The sequence below is a fragment of the Anopheles coustani genome, chromosome 3, assembly GCF_943734705.1.
Source record: "Anopheles coustani chromosome 3, idAnoCousDA_361_x.2, whole genome shotgun sequence".
Lineage (NCBI taxonomy): Eukaryota > Metazoa > Arthropoda > Insecta > Diptera > Culicidae > Anopheles > Anopheles coustani.
In genome coordinates this window covers 9,449,533-9,471,135 of record NC_071288.1, presented here as the reverse complement: position 1 = coordinate 9,471,135, position 21,603 = coordinate 9,449,533, and the positions used below count along the sequence as shown (strand labels likewise).

At 46.8% G+C, this 21,603-nt stretch overlaps 1 protein-coding gene across 1 annotated transcript in view; it reads right to left on the bottom strand.

The window, feature by feature from the left end:
* LOC131272002 (uncharacterized) overlaps positions 1-21,247 on the bottom strand; it is a 49,736-nt gene extending 28,489 nt beyond the window's left edge. The window contains exons 1-3 of the mRNA XM_058273604.1: positions 20,960-21,247; positions 19,574-19,877; positions 17,626-18,992 (exon numbers count right to left, since the gene is read on the bottom strand). Of these exons, the coding sequence (XP_058129587.1) occupies positions 17,626-18,992; positions 19,574-19,877; positions 20,960-21,247 (1,959 nt within the window). The remainder of the gene's footprint in view (positions 1-17,625; positions 18,993-19,573; positions 19,878-20,959) is intronic.
* Positions 21,248-21,603: the final 356 nt, after the last annotated feature.

The window sequence follows — 21,603 nt, the reverse complement described above, 5'->3', positions numbered from 1 at the left end:
TTAGAATTCTCGTTTGGAATGTGCTAAAATTATTGCTATTTTCTATTGAAGTAGTTTTGGAATGTGTTACGATAAAAAATAGTACTGTTATCAGCAAAACAAGGTACAAACAATGGCAACATCTTATGTTGCTTTAAATTAAAGTTTTAAACTTTAATTTTAAGTTTTAAAACAATAATAAAAAACATGCATTGTTTGGCAACTTTTTACACTAACATAACGTACTCATTTTGGGTCAAATGAATCGCAGAGAGATCCTACATACAAAATCGATCATATCCATACAATGTGGAACGCTTTGTTTGCGCCTCCGAACCTACTCCAACTACCCCTACAACCTCCCTCGCTTCTCCCCCCGCATAACGAAACGCAATGTACGGACAAAGCATCGAGAGCACTCGTCGTCCTGCCAGCATTCCAGCGGGCTTCCTTTTTTGTGTTGCCAACGATGGAAATTGGCCAGCATACATGCGACCTTTTCCTTCCAATGTACCATCATCCTTTTTGCAAGTGGGTTTTAGTTTCCGAGCGACGCTGGTGCAGTTTGGAATGCGGTTCGTGTTTGTCGTTGGTGGCGGGAAAAAATGCCTTATTTTAGAGTTCAAACTGTTTCCATTCGATTTGTTCGTTTCCGGAAGCGATAAATATTTTTACTCGCCACAGGGTTAGGGTTGTTGCTAAACAAATATTTATGTATGTTACGCTAGCGCACTGTTACAGAATGGTTAGGATGGTTGGCAATGTTTGAAAGCAATTTTAACTAATGCTAAAAATATGATTGAATTTTTGATCTCTAGTCGAATATTATGGACAGCAGTAAGAGGATAAGCGTTGCTGTATTATACTAACAAAGAGTATTTTAAATTAATGAAATTAAAGTACAATACATTTTGCGAAACCATGTTGCTGTTTTCTATTATATTCTTCACTTTTCATGCATCCTGTGCCAAGTTTTAGCAGGTTAAAAAAAGTTGAAAATAGAACTTTTTATACCCATTTTCATTTTGCAGTGTGTGAATGGCTTCGCACGAATTTTCCATTACGATGCGTTCCGATGCTGGAGAAACCGTTCGTTTGTTACGGAGTTTCGTACCATGTTTTCGTTTTTCTCTCATACATATTCCCGGTACATTGTTCCATTTTCCTGTTTTTCGTTTGGCTCCGTAATCCACCGGCGTGGTGGAAAATTGCCTTACATTTTCCCGACGCCATGACGGAACCGCAGCGTCGTCGTGTAGCGTTCGATTGAAATTCAAACAAGCATCCACGACGGCGCTGGATGGTGTGCCGTCACACCAACGTCGTACTATCATGCAGACCGGACAAAGGGGGTCTGAGGGGGAAGCAGCGACAGCGGCAAACAAACGTGTGCAATATCAATTTTTGATGAATGCCTTCGGATGGAGATGTGTGCTTGCGGGTGCGGTTGAAAGATCTACCGTTGTTTTCCTTCCACCCGAGTATATGGAGCGGGGATGGGAGAGGGGCGTAGTTATCCTTTGACGAGGAAAGAACTCACCAAAAGATGGGTGGTGGCGGTGGTGAGTGGCCGCACGAAGTACCTTCCTACATGGAAACGCTTTCACGGAAGTCTGCACACATCCGCCCCAAGGAGCCAGCGTGCTTAGCGTGCAATAAACGCATGGAAATGTTAACACACTCCACACCCCTCTCCGACCAACTTCTCCACCACTCCCTCCACCGCCCGTCACCAACTGCGTTCAACGGAAGAAGCTTACGCTTGCTAAAGGAAATGTTTTCACCTTGCACCGGCATCTGTTTACCCTTTTGCCGGAAGGGTCCATCCCGTGTGTGTGTGTGCGCGTTCCAGATTGCAGCTCCAGGGCGTTTGCAAGCAGTGTTGTGAAACCGTACGCTTCTGTTTATACGCTTTCACCGTCGAGCGTATAGGACGCCTCAATTACTGATAATCTCTTCGGTCAAGAAAATAAACTAGGAATTGGTACCGGTTCCGTTGGAATCTTCCCGTAGGTTGTATGACAAGGTTTGATTGAATCTTTGTGTAATAAGCACAAGCTCATCATTCGTTTGTAATACAGGATTAGGATATTGAATTTCTCGGAAAAAGACATTTTGATGTAATATTGAATTGACTTCTCAGAACAAAGGCGATTCAAATGGCATTGTTTGCAATTGAAATATTGAAGATTTATTTTCATCATCGTTTGAAACAAGTCCAATAGACACAAAGTAATCAATGATGAATTTCCATTCGGTAAGATTCATTACGGTCGTATAAATAACACAAATGAATCTCCTTCGTAGACATAAGATAAGTCAGATAACATTTAACCATCCACCACTTTGAATAAAACCCTATCAGGACATACTTTTCCGAGCGTTAAAACATTGCCTTTTGGTTGCAATTTTCATCCCGAATACGCTCAACTTCCCATGAACACATACTTCAGGATGGAATGGAAAAACTGTCGCCAAAAGCCATTAGCACCAACAATGAGACGACTGCGGCACTACGTCGACAAACTGTTTGTAGATCTTAAGCGGCGGTTGGTATTTCGGTACGTATAAAGTACAACACACTGCTACAGCCGTTTCGGTTTTGGCATGACATTTTGGGGCAAACGTGAAAATAATAGAAAAAAAAACGTACCGAACCCGAAAAGGGCAAACCACACCGAACGTGACTGGAGGGGAAGGGGGGGAGGGGTGGTAGGCGAGGGCACCGGGCAACGAATGCTTTTCCCCCCAGAAAACTTGTGTGAGTGTGTGTGTGTCTCAACGATGTGCGAAACACTGTTGCTCATACGTTTAATAAGCACATATTTGCATAAAATGTTACCCACACCCCCCACCGTCCTGCCCACCCATCCGCACGTCCCGTGTTGGTAGGAAATTTCCCCGGGCGGCTCGGATGTTGCGGGAAAGTATGTCCCAAGCGCGCTACGCGTCGTCTTTCCGCGGTCAAAAGCTTCAACGAAACTCGGGCCGCTTCTATTTACCCACCGCTAGAAGCTTTTTTTTTCTGTGTTCCCGCAAGCGGAAAGAAGAACCTGAAATCCGGAACCACATGATCTCCCTTTCTTTTTCTCTTTCTCGCGCACCACTCGTTGTTGGATCCGACATGGGTAATTTCGGTCCATCGACAATGCACACGCGTTGCAGTAGTGGAAAGGCGGAAAAAAAGAGCCAATTTGTACGACGGAATCCTAGCGGTGGAAAACTTCCCACCGGTTGTCTATCGCTCGTACCGATCGTGACACAATGGCAGCAAGGCGAAGGGCCAAGTTTTTCGCCCTACCCGTGCGCTGGTGGTACATCATGTTTCTAGCTCGAGCGGCACACGGTCGTGTCGGTTAGTGTCGTGCAAGCTCGAAAGCGGCCGGTTGGCAACATTGAATCCAGTTGCCGGAACGTGGTCGGACACTTTTCCGCAGCTCATCATATTTCGTGCCGTCGTTTGGAATTTAATTTAATTCACACATACAAGCGGGACCGCTTCGTTCGCCGTTCTATTGTGCCACGTGTTTCACACTGTGCCAAGCTGGGTGTGTGTGTACTTTTACCCAGTTTAATTTGCATGCTTGAAAGGAAAACCCCACCCCGGGCGCGGGGAAAGGTAACTCTTAAGGGCGGCAGAAGGAAAGGAAAATGAAGTTAGAATTTGTTTTTCTTTCATTTTCCTCCATAACGCCAGTAAGTAATGTGCCTTCTTAATCTCGCGCGAAGTACCCCATAACATACATCGTCGCTCTTTACTCGACTTTTATGATAATGGTTCAGACCATTCAACGGTCTAATTTATGATATCCACTTGACAATTTTAATCTCTCCATGCGTGAAGCGATGTTGTAGCAACTGGCTGATACACACGCCGGAAAAAACCTGGCCAAGCCTCTTCCATGCGCTCAAAATGTGTAATTAATCACATCAAGGCGTGGGAAAGTTTTGTTCGAATTTTGTTTTCATTTTCGCTCATTTCGCGCCCTCGAAAAACTTTCCCTGCGTAGGCGGCTCGAGGTAATGCAAAGTTTTATTTTCATACGATGTTTATTTGGTTTTATTCATTTTCGCTCGTCGAAAACATTAATTTCGGCTCGCGGTAAATCCAGCCCTCGAGCAACCCGCGGGGCGTTGACGGAGTGGGCTCGAAGGTTTTCCTCGAGGGGAAGTCATTCATTGGCGCGAGAGGTGAATGAAAAATTTGTCATCAGGAATTGCCGTGCAGCATATGAGCGGTAGCAATGCCATTTTTTTACGCACACCTTTACGTAGACATAAGTATCCTTATCACTGCCAGCAAAAACAACATTTGGAGAGCAATTTATGTTAATCGACCTTTTGCTTCAATAAAGATACGTAAACAAGATATAATGCTATAAAAAGTGATCAATTGCGCATTAAAGCTTTTAGTTGGTGCATTATGAGAAAATTAATGACTATACGAAAAATAGGCTTTGCAAAATATTTTAAAACAAAGGAAGTAAAGAACAAGATGAAAGTAAACATGTCAACACAATATGTGAGTAACAACAAAAAAAAAGTGTGCAAACTGTTGCTATGTTCACGCTGACGCTTTCATGTTTCGAGAATGATAAAAGCAACCACTTCCGCCCAATCAAATTAAAATTCCATTTCGGCGCACCGGATGCAACGCTTTTTTTTAAATTGTTTATATCTTTTGCCCATTCGCATCAAATGTGAAACGCGCACTTTTATTTGCACTCCAACCTGTGCGCTCGTGTTTGTGCGTGTGCATCGTTTACTTTCCAACTCGGTGTGACGTTTGCCCACCCTGTGACCTCATAATTAAACGAGTGTTATTAGCAACATGGCGAGTGCTTGATGGCACTCCGCAGCTTTTCGATACACTTCGGTATCTGAAAAAGCGGTGTCTCGTTTCGTTCAATAACAATCGTCATTAATGCCGAGGTTCACTTGCATCGCACGCAGCGGTTTGTTAGCCCCATTCATTTATTGGTGACTTATCGGTGCGCACTACGCCGAAAGGTGAAAAATTATTTTGATTTGTGTTAATCGTACCCGCGGGGAACGAGACGCTGCGGTACTCTCACTGCCGGCTGATAAGCCCGAGAGTTAATCATACAACAATGAACCACTAGCCAACGGAGTGTGCCGTCCGAAAGGCACTTTCACCCCTCCCAAAGGTCATCACCACACCGGTTTGCGGCACAATTTATGATCCATTGTTTTTCCGTTTATTAATTTAGGTTAAATCAGATCAGACCGCTTGTTGAAATCCATTCCGCGCGTGCGGAACGGCCGGGGTGACGTTTATGTACCGTGTAAATATGACCCGAACCGTAGGTCGACATCTTTCACTTGACGCGCTGAACGCTTTAATTATCGCGAAGAGCACTGCCGAGTGGGGCAAACCGCACGAGTGTGTTTGTAGCGAAAATTATGGAGCGGAAACTTTTATTGTTCGCCCACCAACGAGAACGGCTGCTGCTGGGAGTGACGGTTCGGAGGGTTGTTGACGGCGAAGAGAGGGCGAGGCAGTGGGGGAAGTGGCTTCCCAAAATTTCCAGCCCGACATCGTGGAGTCATAATCCATTAACAACGCTTGTGGTTGCAGCCTGATTTGGCTAGAACGTGGTGTGGTTTTTCAACCGCGTAGGAAGTGGATAAAAACTATGACACGATGTTTACATGATTACATGGTTAGAATTTCGGCGTTTTACGGGTGGTTGCTAATGGGTTGTAGATCGTTTCCCAACGGACGAGGTTGTAATAATTACACGACAGAAAGATGGATATTAATACTGCTTGATAGGGATGGAATCTGTTGCTTTGCTTTTTTAGAGGCACCAGGCGTCTCCATCACGACCAGGCGTCTCCACCGAAAAAGTTTATGATGTTAGAGTACTTCAAATACAAAATTATAATGAAGGGAAGAATTTGCTTATAGTTTTACTAAGCTCAATAAAATGGTAACAACATCCTAGGACTTTCATATTTCAAACAGCATTTAAAGAAAAACTTCCACGAAAACAGCTCATAAAGTATGCAAACAATCTCGGGCGAAATAAAAGCACGTTTTTGCGACATGCCTTCGAAAAATGCTCCATGGAAATCCGACCTTGTAACGAGCCCATATCGGAAACGGGAGAGAGAGAAAAAAAAATGCCATCACGCTGCGATTGGCACTCGCTTCGTTAGGGTCGTGTCGGTTGCATTCCGTAACGGTTGGCGCCGACCGGGGCTGGGATGCAACCAACCAACGTCCGTGCCCGTTGAGGTCAACACGTTTCACCCAGCACAACGAATAATTTGCACAGCTGAGCTTTTCTTTTTGCAGTTTTGTTTCACGCATTTAAATGCAGCTGCGAAGAAAAAGGCTTCCATTTGCGCGTTGCCATCGATATGAGCGGTGGTAATGGGTTTGCGCGGATAGATCCGCGGTGTTCGGGCTTTCAAACTGGTGTCGAACCTTTTGTCGAGCCATTTTTTCTCATTTCCGAAAGTTCCGGGATGTACCGAATTATAAGCATTTCCCTACTGATGAAGGTATTACGAGGAATTGTTAATTAACGTTCGAGCGCGAACGGAAACTGTTCAGTGATATCGACCAGCAATTTCCGATAATTTGACACAAAGCAAATAGTAAACGGTTGAGCAACGTTCAATTAAGGATGGATATGCCTTGAAGTCTTTGTGGAAGGTAAATATTGGTACAAGGGTGTTCTCATTGTTTGCATGTTTTTAGTTTGAGGCGCAATTTCAAAAGGTCTTCGCAACCGTTTCCTGTAAAATTGTAAATAATTAAATCGATCCATTTTACCAACGCTTCAATATTTGGTTTTAAACCTCTAATGATTATTCACATAAAGCATTCATTTCATCTTTGACCAACACCTTTTTTTCTCGCCCCAAAGCATAAACACTTTAGAGCTCTCGCGTGTTTTGGATAAAGATTTCACCGATATCTTGACTGAACAATCACAACTTTCTTATCACTTTTGGCTCCTTTCTGTTTGCTACCGTCGTAGCCTTGAGTCGCGTCAGGAGACCGATAATAGATTATCAAGATCATTCGGCTGGGCGAAATGTCTACAGAAACCGTTGTGCCCCCGAGCCGACCGAGAAAGGCACGTAGAGAACCTGAAGCTAAACCACCAAACCACACCGAACCAGCGCGACGCCGTTGCACAATCACTGATAAGAAAACAAACACACCCTTCTTTCGGTGGCTGAAGGAAAACGGCCCGAGTCACGCACGCCCTGTGTTACACCACACCAGGAAAAACCGCAGGACACACTGCTGGCTGCACACTTTTTCCCTTTTCCGACGGCCGGAAGTGCCATGGTAACCCGACAACAATCACTACCGCGGGTGGGAAGTACTCCGGGTGGGGTCGAGCGGGAAAAGCAGTGAACCATATGAAACCACCCGATTATCCTCGCTCCAGTGCGGGGCAGTGAACACCGGCGGAAGAGGGTGGGGTGTGTGAAATGGACTTAAAAGTGTGGATCCCAACGTACGGTGGCGTATTCCGGTCAGCATCACACTGGATGGCACTGAAGCCCCGAATGGCAACGCAACGGTGTTCCGAGTAGAGCAGAGACTGACTGGGAGGACACCATCCGAATCCAGCGCAAGCTGTCCGTGTCGTGAGCACTCAGTGTTCCCCTGACACCGGAAAAAGCGTTCACTCGATTACACAGCATCCTGCTCCCCGACGTCAAAGTGTGCGTAAGGACGCTTTCGTCTCGAAACGAGGAGTTTCTCACGGCGATCAGCAGCGAGATGACTAACGGAGAGTGAGAGTGTCCCACTGCCGGAGGTGTGTGCGCTTTCACACGTGTCCTTAACCGTACACACTCACACACAAACATGGAACAGCATCACACAGCATCAGCAGCAGCAGCAGGTGGAACACAACTGGACACACCGTTTCGATGATCTCACTTTCATTCTCACATGCTGCTCGCAAGGCGGTGAGAAAGCTTTCACTACCCCCACTGGTTCTGGATGCTGCGCTCACCCGAATCCCTCCGGCCTCACTAACTTACACTCGCACACGACCGAGTGACTCCCTAAATGGTACAGCACGAACCTCTCGAAAGCAGCTGCGTCTTGCCGGGACCACGGACAACGGGAAACTGAGTAAGGCTTCGTCGGCTGGCAGCGATATTATAATCAACCGATTGCTACGATTTCGGGGCGGTGTGAGCGTGAGCGTGCCTCGGGAAACTTTCTTATCACGAGGCGATACGGACAAGTGATTCTCGGGAGTTGTTTCTTTCGTTTTTTTTCCCCATTCGTTTTCGGCCTTTTGCCTCTCGTTTACCGTGGAAGAAGGTTGGCCGAATGCAACCGAATGTTTGGGTGGTGGCGAGGGGTTTGGTGGCGTTAAGGTGCTTGTTTGTGATTTTAAGTGATTTTCGAATGCCTTCCAAGAGCCTCTGGTTTTGGTAATGGGAATCAATGTTCAATGTGATCAATTTTAGTAGTTTAAACTCGGAGCACTGAGCTTCATTTTAATTTGGGACTTTCTTGGTAGAGTTGAGGTTCTTGTTTGTGATTTTAATTTAGTTTCTACCGTCTGTCAAGAGGCTTTAACCTTAAGTAATTCGAATAATGGCTTAAGTTATGATTTTTTGTAGCTTCAAATTCATTTTTTTCATTTTTTAAAGGGTCTTTCTAAATATTAAATGGTCTTTAGGACTTTTCCGGTGAAAATATCTTTCAAAGCTGCAAAATATGTTGATCCTTTGACAACATCATTCGAACCTTGTGATTGTAACTAGTTAGTTTTGTTTACTTCTACAATAATCCGTACTCAAGTAATCGTTTCGTAAGGTACAAGCACTTCTTCGAAACTTCAGAAAAGATGACAGGGAATAATTAAAACAACTCTCAGTGCACCTTTTCGATCTGACACGTTAGGGACGACTTTTCCTACCATCAGACGATGGAAGAAGGAGGTCAGTTTAGGGTTTACGCCCGAGCCAACACACCCTGAACAACTCCCAAGTGGCATCGCCAGCAGCTTTCGACGCACATTGACCATATGATCGGATTGTGCATGCTGGTCACCACCCTTTCTCTTCATTTTCAAAGAGAGTGACACTGCTTCTCTTTCTAGGGCGTTGACTTCTGGTGAATAACATCAGCGCGTGCTGATTTTAAGCTACACGACTTCGAATAATACCTGTGTTGTCCCGCCCCCACCCCAAAACTTTACGCTGTGTTCATTCCGATGCGCTCTCACGGCACCGATGGCTACCGAGTTTTCCCGTCGCGTTCGGTGGGATGAATTTTCCGATTGCTCCGGTACTCAATCTCAGCGATTTTCCCACAGTTTGCCTCCCTTTTCCTATCGCCCTTTGCCTTGTTGTGACGTTACATTGGCCACGCTCGTGGAGTCTAAAGATAGATCCTTTTACTTTTTTGGGGGGATGACGTTTTTCTTTTTTCCTCACGGCTATGGCGTTACCCACGATTTCCCTGCCATAGAAAACGATAGTCGTGAAAACGGAAAATTACCCTATTTTCACGTCCTTTCTGTGCATGCACACCGACAAAGAAAAAGCGGAAACCGACGGAAAGGAAAGGCAGGCGACAGGTTTTTTCCCTTTGCACCAACCGGGGGTTGAAGTCAACCGAGTTTGTGAGCTGAGTCTTGTGACACCGCCATCCGAGGCGAAGCGCAAGGACCTCCCGCACGTCGGAGTTATGTTTTACTTTACACTTTCTTTTCCTTCTGGCCACACCGTTTTCCTTCGGCGTGCGAGCTTTCCGATATGGCCCCTTCTTATACGTGACTGGTTCAAACAACGATTCCCGTTTCTTTGCAACCGTTTTACGTGTTGGGCGAGGTTATTGCGCCCCACCCTGAGGCGAGCTTCAATTCGACCACGGATTTATTTTTCTATTTCATTTTTGTTTTCCGTGTGCACGTCTTTGATTTTCGGTGCCAGATGTTGGGCGCAAAAAAAAAGAAAACAGAGTACATCCAGAGTCAGTGGAAGTCGCGGCGCGCGACGTGGTAGCAATTTTGTCCCGGTTTTGTTATCTTCTACTGCTCAGGGTTTCTAACCGTTTGAAGCAGGTGGTTGCCACCCCGGTTCGTGAGGCGATACTTCTGTTGATTGCTTTTTTCTCAGGATTTTCATACGTATTTTGTCTTCTGTTTATTTCCACAACAGTTGGTATCCAGCTTCGGAGCGGAGTCCGTAAAATTGTGTGAGTTGAGCAGAGTTTACTTTCGTTCGTTTCTTTTGCTTATGGCTTGCAGTACAATTTCCTCCACTTTACACTTGGGTTGTTGCTCTAGAGAATGTGTGCGGAAGGTCGAAAAGGACCCCCTATGTGTCCCGTTTTCTCAAGCGGGCTTCCCGCTTAGCATTGAAATTTCGCCCGGAAACCCGTTTGAACGATACCGAGTCGAATGCACGGCGAAAGTAACATAAAGGAACTACTTTCATGTCCGCCGGCACTGAGGCACAAACTCTTGCCGGGGAACATGTTGCATAACGAACATTCTTGAGAGTGCATTAAAGACAGATGGAGAGATATCTGTCCCGTGCATCCCGTCCAGGCAGTTGAGCGCACACACACAAAGCGCCACTTGCGAGCCGACAAGCCACAAACGTTGTGCTGCCTTGCGGTGGGAATTCGACGACCCAACCGCAGCCACCGGAGTAACTTCTTGCGAAAATCATCAAAGGCTTGCCTCGGGCATCTCAGCCGGTCCGACTTCCTGTATCCATCGTCGGTGACAGGGAGTGGATAAAGAAATGGTTGCCTCTGCTTCCCGCTCGTAACCAAACAGAATTTAATAGGTAAGGGCAAGCTGGGTCCGAAGGAACTCGTTTCTAATAAAGTGTCGAACGAAATTATACGCAGTGTTCGGGGATGGCAAAAGTATGGTGGGACTACTTTCCCCCGATGTACCATTAAACTTTGAGTACATTTATTAAGGGCAAGTAAAACACATACAATGTTATAAGGAATTAGATTTAGAGCAAACACTGATGTTAGAACGAAAATTAAACTTTACGTTTCAAAGTGAAACCAATGGTGCTGATTCATAAGAGAATTTAAAAACTTTGGAACGAAGTGTTCTTTTGATTAAACTACTTTCTAGTTAGAAAAAGGGCTCGGATTTTCCAATTTCCGTTTTATTTTCGAAAAGAGAATAAAATTGGTAGATGCAATTTTTCATTGTCAGTTAAAGGGAGGAAATTCGTGCCATCTTCCAAACTGTTAACATAAAGAAAATTTAACATTGTCTCAGTATCAAACTACCGTTCAACATAAAATATGCTTAAAAGACTGGAAAAATCTCCTTTGTAAGAAGTTTAATTGCTCTATCGAATCGAATCGAGTTTGCAGCAAACTTCAAAAGTGTTATTGACTTTTTTCTCTCAGAAAATAAAACCCCACTTCGAGCACCTTCTCTTCGGGTTTTAACTGGGCATCGATAGTGCACCGGTGTAAATGTAATGGCCACCCTTCACAAGGACATTCGCCGGTGGACGATTGGAAAATGTTTCCATCGCGATCGTTGCGCACAACCCGGGCGAAAATGTGTTCGAACGTGGCGAAACGCGGTTGATTTCATTAACATCACCATTACGGCCAAATGGGTTGTGTGGAAATGAACGAAATCGATCCGAGGCATTCGGATTCGACGATGGAAAAGTTAATGGTTTACCATCTTGTGCCGTCTTTTTATTTTTACATCGTCAACACGAATGGTGTTTTTCGGTTTTTACTTTTTCGTTTTCCTTTCAACAGCAAACTTCTGACTGAGCGCACCGACCCTTTACACATTAAAGGAAAAATTCCATGACGATGACCTTCGTTTCTAGGAGTGTTAAAATGTTATTTTCCCATCGACGGAGCGTGTTTCGCCGTGTCTGCCCATTCGATGGTTAGTGCCAGCTGGCTTTCAACACGCCCAATTGAGCGAATTATGACTTATGCCTTTGGTATAAAGCCAAGTTGGTGGGATTTTTAGGAAATGAAAGTTTCATATAACACTTAAATGGATAGAAGAGTAAGCTGTAAAAAACAGAGTAAATGAGCAACTTTTGCCAAGTAATGGACAAACATCCCACGTTCTTCAGCCTCAAGCGTGCCAGCTCTTATTATTGTCGTTTTTTAAGCAAATTATGGCCATGGTTAATCTTGTCTGGCGGTCTGGCAAAAGATTGGCGTAGAGAAGTAAAGCAACTCTAAAGAAAATAAGTAAGTTAATGGCTATTTCGTAAAAAAAAGTCCTAATTGATTGATGGACGATGGCTTAACGTATTTTGTTTTAGCCGAAAAAATGGACAAACTTTTCTCGTTAAATGTACAATGCAACACGACGATTACCTTCCATTCGCCGACTCTGGTAAAGCTTGAGCGTATTTAAGAGAAGCACCCTCAAACGACGCGAAAAATGTTTGTCAAACGGATGTTTAATCCTTACGGCACGGTTGAAAAATCTCTCATCATTATTCAACAAAACTTACCCGGCACGGGGAGAAAAGAGAACCGTTGTGTTACAATTTACTTATCCTAAATGTTAATTATGAAATGCAAAATTCCAAACAACGAACCTCGTGCTGGTGGCATCAAACTTTACGATTAAATTTGGCCCACGTAGAACGGGTCTCGCCGGTTGACATTCAGCTGCCTCGGGGCGTTCACGTTGGGTGTTTCGTGCGAAAATCATAAATTAAATTACATCCACCGAAGCAATTTCCAATGAAGCCGAGTCGAGTGCTAGCAAAGTTCAAACCGTGCTGAACGGCGGGATGTCGATACGAAAAGAAACGGGAAAGGCGGCACTCCGGTAGGGCCTTGCCGAAGATCCCTGATCGCTGCGCGTTTCCCTGAAGCCCCCGAAGTTTGTCGAGCGCTAGTGGAATAATCGATTTAAAACTTTGCCAACCACACCGTGAATCCGTGGCACAGTAGTGTTTGTGAACGCGCAGAAAGCGGGTGCTGTTTTTTAAACAAAGACACAACAACTCCCAAGACGATCGTCCGAGCCGCCTGCTCTGTTGTGACAACAAAGGACAACATCTTGTGAAAACTACTCGTAAGAAGGACAGCGTGACAATCAAATGTACACAGTGGTCTTTTTTTGTGCTGCTCGTTGGAACGTAATACCCATTTCGTGCGGCGGGCTGGTGTTTCTTAATTAAATCACTCTCACATCGCATGATTGCTTCCGGCGGGAAAACGGCACGGTTGCTCTCGACACAGTTTGGTCTCCTGGCGATACTTTTGCTCGGACACGGTAGAAAGTGTCGCACTTCCGGGGCAACCTTTCACGAAACTCTCGCCTTTTCATGTGCATCGTGTTATGATCAACCTGGAACGCGCTTTTTTTTCGTTTATCTTTTAACACATTCCATTTTTCTAATAACCATCGATGGAAAGAAACAAAAAGTAAGAGGAAAATACTTTTCCTTGCGAAAAAATACCATCGGCACCAAACACGCCCAATTTGAAGCGAGCTTCTAAAGGTGTAAGACAGGCAGAAAACTTTCGCCCAAGTTGACCTAAATCGTTCGGTTCGGTTCGAGTAACGAGGGAAAATTAGAAACTGGAGAGTCTGGAAAAATTAATAAAATAATGTACAGAACACCTCGACATGAAGATTACGGTCGGTGTCCTTCAGGGAACGAGGAGACCCCTCGGTGCTGCCACTTCACGCTGGGAACCATCATGAAGTTGGAAAGTACTGTAACAAAAATTACATTCCTTTGCTTCGCTATTGGAAAAACGGCGGCGGTAGCAACGCGAGCTTCCGGGGAAGGGAAAATGGAAATTTTAATAAAAATTCTCGTAATTAAAACAGATACGAACGTGCCGATCCGGCACTCCAGGGCATGCATCTAGCCGTTACCAATTAGTTGGGGCCGCGCGCTGTAACGGCCATCAAAATCATCAACCCGTTTGCTTTCCGGCTTTCCATGCCAGCTCGCCAGCCACCCCCTTCCCTTTCGACCCGCCCGACTTCAACCGGTGTCAAGTGCAAATAAATCAACGTAAATGCAAACACCTTAACACTACAGGCGCTCGATGCGGCGGTTCGCGGACGAAAGAATGGCTGCGCCCGCCGAACCAGCGCAACACCGTGGGGCGACTTAAGTTTAATGACTTTCAAATGAAACTTCTCGGCTACTCGGTTGGTTGCACAGTGTTGCAGGGTTTGCTTCTATGTTCTCTTGCCATCCCTTCGTCGGAACGGAACCAAACAGCGAACGGAAAGACGCAGACGGTCGTCGGTGCATAATGAGCGAGTAGAGTTAAATTAGTTTCAAATACGTACACGGTGGTGCATGGTAAAGTTTACGGTCGAACATCATAAGCCAGAGCAGGGTGGGAGAGGGGGGAGGTAAGCAGTTCATAAGAAGTTGGTGTTAAATAAAGCACCCCAAGAGATTAAACCACCCGATGCAAACGCAATCTACAGAAGGTGAACGTCAAAATAACACTGTTTTCGAAATTGTTTGCAAGCTGAAGTGGGAGGTGGGAAAAGGATGAGGTTTCTTTATTTTACTGCAAAAACTACACCTTGTGTTGACAGTAAGATAAATGTCGGAGAAAAGGATTCCTTAAAAATGATAGCAAGAACATCCATCCCGAGTATTTTTCATTTGTTGGAAAAGTCTTCACTTTTCGAACATTTTTAAGTTACACAAAATTGAAAGTACCTAATTTGCCAAGATAATTACGCACCATAAGGTTTTCTTTTCGACGAATTTTCCTTTTCAACCCGCCACCAGGGGTGGGTGTTAAAAACCCAACATAAAACGCAGCACGATGGAGTTCATTAACTGCCGTCGTAAAAGTATCCGTTGGCAGGGAGTTTATTTGTACTCCTCTTTTGTCGTTTTACTCGTAAATTATTTAACGATGATATCTGTTCAGCCTAATGGCGGTCGGTAAGACACCGGGGAGGTTGTTCAACATCGGCAGCGTAGCGTCCATATTGGAATTAAATTTTCAAACGACACGCTTTGGGAAGATGTAGCTAATGAAAAATCTTGTTCTTTGGAGGTTACGGCTTTGGAATGACATTTGCAAAACGCACGACTTGTTTTCGTTATCGGGGAGTATCGATACATTTTATGAAAGTCCTTGACATATTCTATACAGAAAAACCTGTCATTGGTTTGAACAGGATTCGATCAATATTGATGCCCGAAAGACTCGCCCCGTTTTCCAAAGCTGACCCTTTTCGAGCCACCTGTTTAACGCTTTCATTTTCCACGCCCCGTTTATCAAGAAGGCGTTTTTAATTGATATTGTAAATTCCACATTCACGGGAACTGTTACAAACAATTTTCGCTATCCTCCCAACGACTGTGTTAACTGGTTGGCATACAAACGAAAGCTCGAGCAAATTATCCGACCCGTCCGGAAACAAGGAAAACCGAGCAACCGTCGTTGGCTTTTCCCATGACAACGCGAATGCAACTTGGACGGGTATTGAGTAACGAGCTGCCAACATCGCTGCTTGCGTGTGGATTTCACGTCAGATCAGACACTGGAAATTGTCATAGCACACACGAACATAGTGCACTCGGCTCGGATGTTGGAATATTTTGGAAAATTTGCCAATCATTCTCTTCCTGAACGATGTAATACGATAGTGAAGTAGCAACACGAGTAAGATAATTTAAAATGCGTGAATAACACACTGACCAGCTTCCTGGAAACACGTATTGACGTAAACTAATCCATTTCATCCTCCAAAAACCAGGTAACCGTTGGCAGCCCACGCTGGAATCCCGTTGTATCATAAATTTATCCTCAAAGTTCTCATGTGGCGAAAGAGAGTGAAAACCAGTATTACCACCTTTACTCGTCCGAAACACTCCAAACTACCGCTACGCTACAATCGGAAAAGTCATCAAATATGAAACTCAGGTAGGAAAAGGATTAGAACGGAGTAGAGTGCATCCCGTCCGTCGTTATTCCCTCTGGTAGCTGCGGTCTGCGGCAAAGGCTTGCAGATTGCAACAACGGGAATGGTAAAACACACCAATCGAGAACCGTTTTCCCGTTCCTTTTCCACTCGTCCGTTTCAAGTGCCATAAACGTTCCCTTAGGACCCGTTCCGTTAATTCGGGTAGTCCTTCCCGGGACCGGGATTCATCGTGCCGGCATTTCCAAGCGAACCCTTTTTCTGCTTTTCGTTTTTTTTTTAATGCGCCACTCGTCTGCCCTTGCCCGTAGAAGCTGCTAGATTGTAGCAGGCATCGTTTTCCAGCAACCCGGGTTTTGCGGCCGGCTGGAATGTTGGTCCTTCTCGATTTCATTCGTGAACCTTGCGTTGCGGTGTGTGCTGAATCCATTCGCTCGTTCGTGTCCGGAGCCTTGGAAAACGTGTCTGTTTCAGTGTATGTGTGTGTGTGTGTGTCCGATAGAAGTGACAGTACACAAGGCAGGAGGCAAAAGTCAAAGGGCGTCCAGCATGGACCGGCCGGTCTTTCGGTCCTTTGGTGCTTCGACTCGGTTCACCCAACAGTTTGCCAGCTGGCACCGATGGGTTTCCGAACCCCCTTTTTACCTCCCATTTGCTCCTCGTTTGTAAACGAGTGCGTAGGTATGTGTATGCGTGTGTGTGGAAAAAACCTTCCCCAGCATATCCCACCGGATGCTTCCAAGACATACAGGGTTGGCATATCATTTTGTCCGCCATTTACTTCGGACCCTCATTTCTCTCGCTTTCCATTTGTTTGTAGTAAGTTTTCCGACGAGTCAAATAAAAACCCGAGAAAGAAGGAAAGCCCATCCCGGTGCCGAAGCGGATCCGAAAGCGGCTTTCTGTCCCGGGTGGCTCCCGGGTGTCGCCGGACGTTCCGACGGGTTGCACTTAGAACGTTGAATGGAAACATATTTCTGCCGTGATGGGAAACGAACGGAAAAGCGGTGCGAAAACTATTTCACCAACCCGGGCGCCTTGGGATCGGTGTTAGTTGATTTTCTATCTTGGGTTTTTTTTTGTTTCGCCTCATCTTTCCTCGTTGGGTTATCTTTTGACCCGATCATTATGTGGTTTTTCTGCATGGAAACCCAGCACCCTGCCGATATGCTGATGAACCTCACTCACGGATGTATGGTTACCGCAGGAATGAGTACCACTAAATTTCCCGATTACTATCCCAACATTTTTTGCGGAAAAGAAAAATAGGTCAAGACACATGTTTCGTAGGAGCGAGCTTATGAAAAAACACGACCTGTCGGATTGCTCGGGTTGGCATCACAATATCCGAAACCAAGAACTTTTCGGCTCATCATCATCAACTCAATGTAATTACCCTAACAACACTGCGATTATTTGGCACAGCTCAATTTTCCCGCGATGGAAAACAAGCATATGCAGCTTCATCAAATGGTTCATGGAATTGGAAGTATAAGTTTTGTTCGGAAAATGGCAAAACATACATTGGAAAATTGTAGGCAATGATTAATTATCATGTTCATTCCTGGTAATACCGCTTCACACGACAGTATTGAGTGTGAAACTTGACAGAATTAACATTTGATTGTGGATACCGAATAGGGTGCTTTTGTAATTCTACCAACACCCTTGGCCCAAAGGCATTACAGATAATCTCAGTGATGAAATCATATTGATAAACGAACAAGAATGCATCACTCACCCTCGTCAGCGAGCTCTTCTTCTCCTGGCCCGCAGTAACACCCTCCGGCAGCTCGTCCCCGTCGGAATCGAGCGGAGGTCTCGGAAGAGGCCGCTTGTCGGACAAGGACGCGGGCAGCTTGTACTGGAACACCTCGTTCTCCTCGATCCCGTAGAGCGTCGGCGGTGGTCGGGTTCCGTTCGCCGCGGAAGCAACGGCTCGGGACCGGGCCGAAACCGCACTCGGAACATCCGGAACCGTGGCCTCCGTAGCCGGCGGCTTTCCTCCCGCGGGGAAGTTTTCGTAAATATTTCTCTGCTCACTCTGCGACTGCGACTGATGCTGGTGGTTGTTGTGATGGTTGTGTGGGTAGTGGTAGGGCGGTGGTGGAGGCGGCGGGAACCACTGAGGCACCAGCTGCTGCGGGTTCCGCCGGCGGCAGTAGGGCGAGAAGCGTTCGGCCGCCCGGCGAGCAAAGTCGACGAGCGATTGTTGATCCTGCCCGCCCGAACCGAACAGTCCGCCAAGGAGCGCTGGCGATGCGTCCTCCAGGGCGAGCCCGAGCGAATCGTCCGGCGCGATGGCCTTCCGCGTGCCGGCTTGCTGGAGGTCGGTGTTGGAGTGGAGGCCACGGGTGGCGTGTGGTCCACGCGAACCAATGCCGAGCTGCATTCGACTCCCGTAATTAACGCTCGACGATGAGGCTGACTTGGTGACCGCGTGACCCACTTGCCGCGACCGACCGTCCTGATCCCAGCAGTGCTCGCCTCCACCGTCGACCGGAAGCCGTCGGGGCCGCGGGATGGGCGAGGAGAACTTCGGCCCGGTCGCACCAACGAACCTCTCCGAATGTCTCTGCTCGCTGGCTTCCGATCCGATCGCCATTCCGCTCCCAGAAACGTCCGGGTTGGACGCTCGCGGGGCAGGTGACGGCGGGAAGCGGGTGGCCATTCGGCGTGTGGCTTCGCTCTGCTGCTGCACGCGCCCCCCGATGGCTCGCCGGCGCTCGAACGGACTGGACGGTTTCTTGGTCGGCGCCGTTTTGATGTAGTACCAATCACTCAGCTTTCGCTGCTTAATCAAATCGTCATCTTCCTCCAGCGTCTCGTGCACCTCGGGTGCGGTCTGTTCGGGTGCGTGTCGAAGCTGCACACTGTTCCCATTGAAGATGGATCGTTGCTTCTCGTCCACTGGATGGGAGGAATGCGCCGGGTCGCCCCCGAGACATTCCCCGAGCGTCGGAGGGTCGGTGGTGGAGTTGTTGAGGAAGTTACGCTGCGCGTGAACCGAATCCGAAATTTTGAGCGTTTCCAGGGCGTAGCTGAACTTTTCCAGCGACTCGTAGCTGGACACGTCGATCCCGGACAGCTGACCTCGGTCGCCGGAATCTGGAAGCAAAACGCGGACGTACGAAATTGGTTTTACAATCAACGTTTACAACATTTGCTTAGGAAAGTTCTTAGTGGAAAGTATGATTTTAACTCGCTTTTCTGGGAAATTAACATAATTCAATCAACAATTCAGCTACCATTTTGAATTTCACTCTCTGCCGTGGACACAAAGTAGCATAAATACAGCTTCTAACCGAATTAAAAGGAACTAAACAGCTTAAATATGATTTTTGTGAAAAATAACACTCTTCTCTTCTGTATGTGTAAACAAAGTAAATTTCGAATTGCCCATTGTATTTTTCAACTTTTAACTGAACAAGCATTGAATTTGGCAATCAAATGAAACTCCAAGCGGTAATAACGATCGTTAAACAGCGCCCGTCCCTCGGTCCGGAAACCAACGAGTGCAGGTTTGCACAACAAACTCAAGCACCGACATCAAAATGGCCCTTGTTCAAAATGGTCAAAATTCATGCGAACAACAGAAAACCACCAATCCGTAGCCGGGGGGAAAAATAACCGAGCGCTAGCGCTGACGCACTTCAGCGAAACGCCGGCTGTCGTAAATAATCACTTACCCAAATATGATTTCGATTTCGGCGACGGCGGACAGGAGAACGTGCCCGTGCTGACGCAGTCCAGCAGCCCGTCCAGGCTCATCGCGTCGGTCGAGGTGCTCAGGCTGGTGGACGCGCCGAAGGGGTGCGCCGGGAGTGGCTGTTGGTGCAGAAATGGCTGCCCGTCTGCGCCAAGTGCCAAGTGTGGAAAATCGACGCCTTGCTGGTCCCCAGCGGACCCGGTGCCGGTCGCTGCAGGATTGCTGCCGCCTCCCAGCAGCATCAGGCCGCCCCGTGCGGCCGCCGATGATTGATTCAGGAGTTGCTGCAATCGAAATGGCACATAAATCTGCTTTTAATATTTATGGAAACATATTTTTTAATCACCCCAACACCCCCCGGGTTCGGAAAAGCCTCCGGTTCGAGCCGCCGGGACAATGGAGCACCGGCGTGGGAACGTTACCGTGACCGATGCTGTTTGCTTTACGATGCATTTGATCGATGCGTTTGCTCGGCTTGTGGAGCCTTTTTGGGGTGCTTCAAATGGACGCGTAAAGGCAAACAAAAACTCGTTATGCAGCACGAGATGCGTTGTTGTGCTTTCGATTGGAATTCGACCCGAAGAGAAACCTACCAGCTTCGCGTTTGATGAGAAACGTTTAGATGAAAATGTAATTATTTCGCAGCCAAAACTGTTGCACATCAAGCACGGGGCGTTTGTTTCGTGTGGCATAAATCGTTTCATAGGTTTTCGATAACAGACCACACGTCCAACTTACGTCGGTTTTAATGCAACATATTGCAGGTACTTTCCTGCGAGCAAATAAATAAAACACACATTGGCTGATGAAGCTTTTAACATTTCATAAACGGTTGAGCGCTTGCATTCGGAAGATTGCTTTTCCTGCCTGCAGCCTCCGGATTCCGTCCTCGGTTCGGTAAAAATAGAATCAATCTGCACGGTACGATGCGTACCATAATTGATAGTTAATAATGCAGCCAGCAAGGTAGCATTGTAGTGAATATAAATAAATTAAACCAATTTTAACCATCTGCCGAGGCTCTGGAATCCTCTCTCAACGAAAGATAGCCAAGGTTTTCCCGAATGCAATGTGATTCTAACTAACAGCAAGACAAAAATCTGATATGATAAGAGGTAAAAGACTGAGTGAAAAATGTTTATAAGTGTTTGATTTCACACAACTGGATGGAAAAGTCTGCTTTTCACAATAGCTGCCATTGATAACTATCTGCCCGTCCGCTCGAGAAAGTCGTAAACACCCAAAATGAAAAGCGAAGGACGGGAAATGGAAATGTATCGCTTTCGTGATAGCATTCTGACGCGCGCCTGAATGTAGGCCACACGGAATCTGTGCCGTTTCGGAGGAGTTCTGCGCTTTCCCGTACCTGGAATGGAGCGGCTTCCGAGTCGTAGCTTTCGTCGCTGCTCGAGTAGCTCGACGACGAGTAGCAGTGGCTCCGGTCGTACCAGGCTCGCGGTTGCTGGCCAGCCCGTGTTTGCCCACCGCCGCCTTCGTGGTGGCCGCCGGTCGCGATGGATGACTCCGAGCCGTGGCTGTGCGCGGTCGCGTTCGCCAGCGGCTGGTCTGGGCTGGTGCAGCGTCTATGCGGTAGGCGCGACCGGCGGACGGGAATTCTAGAGCGAAACGATGCGGATTTCCTCAGCGAAGACATTTTTCATTTCGTTCGCTGCGTTCCATCGATGCGGAGCTGACGCCGGGAAGGCAAAGAGCGGGTGGGAGAGGGTGCTCTGGGGTGCGGCCACTGTGTCCTTGGTGTGTTCGTTCCTCCGGTGGTTTTTCCGATCGCAACCTGCGCACACAATGCTGGAGCCGCCCGTTGCTCCGGTGATAAAGAGCCCACTCGATTATTTTCCACCTTTTTCACGCAACATTTCCAGCGTTCGCTCGAAGTGTCCCGGGGGCGTCCGGGACTTTACCCACGGTGTTGCTGCGTCGAAGAAACCGTGCTGTCGATGAGAGAGAGAGGGAGAGGAAAAATGGATAGAAAAATAAGTTCAGATAAAGTTC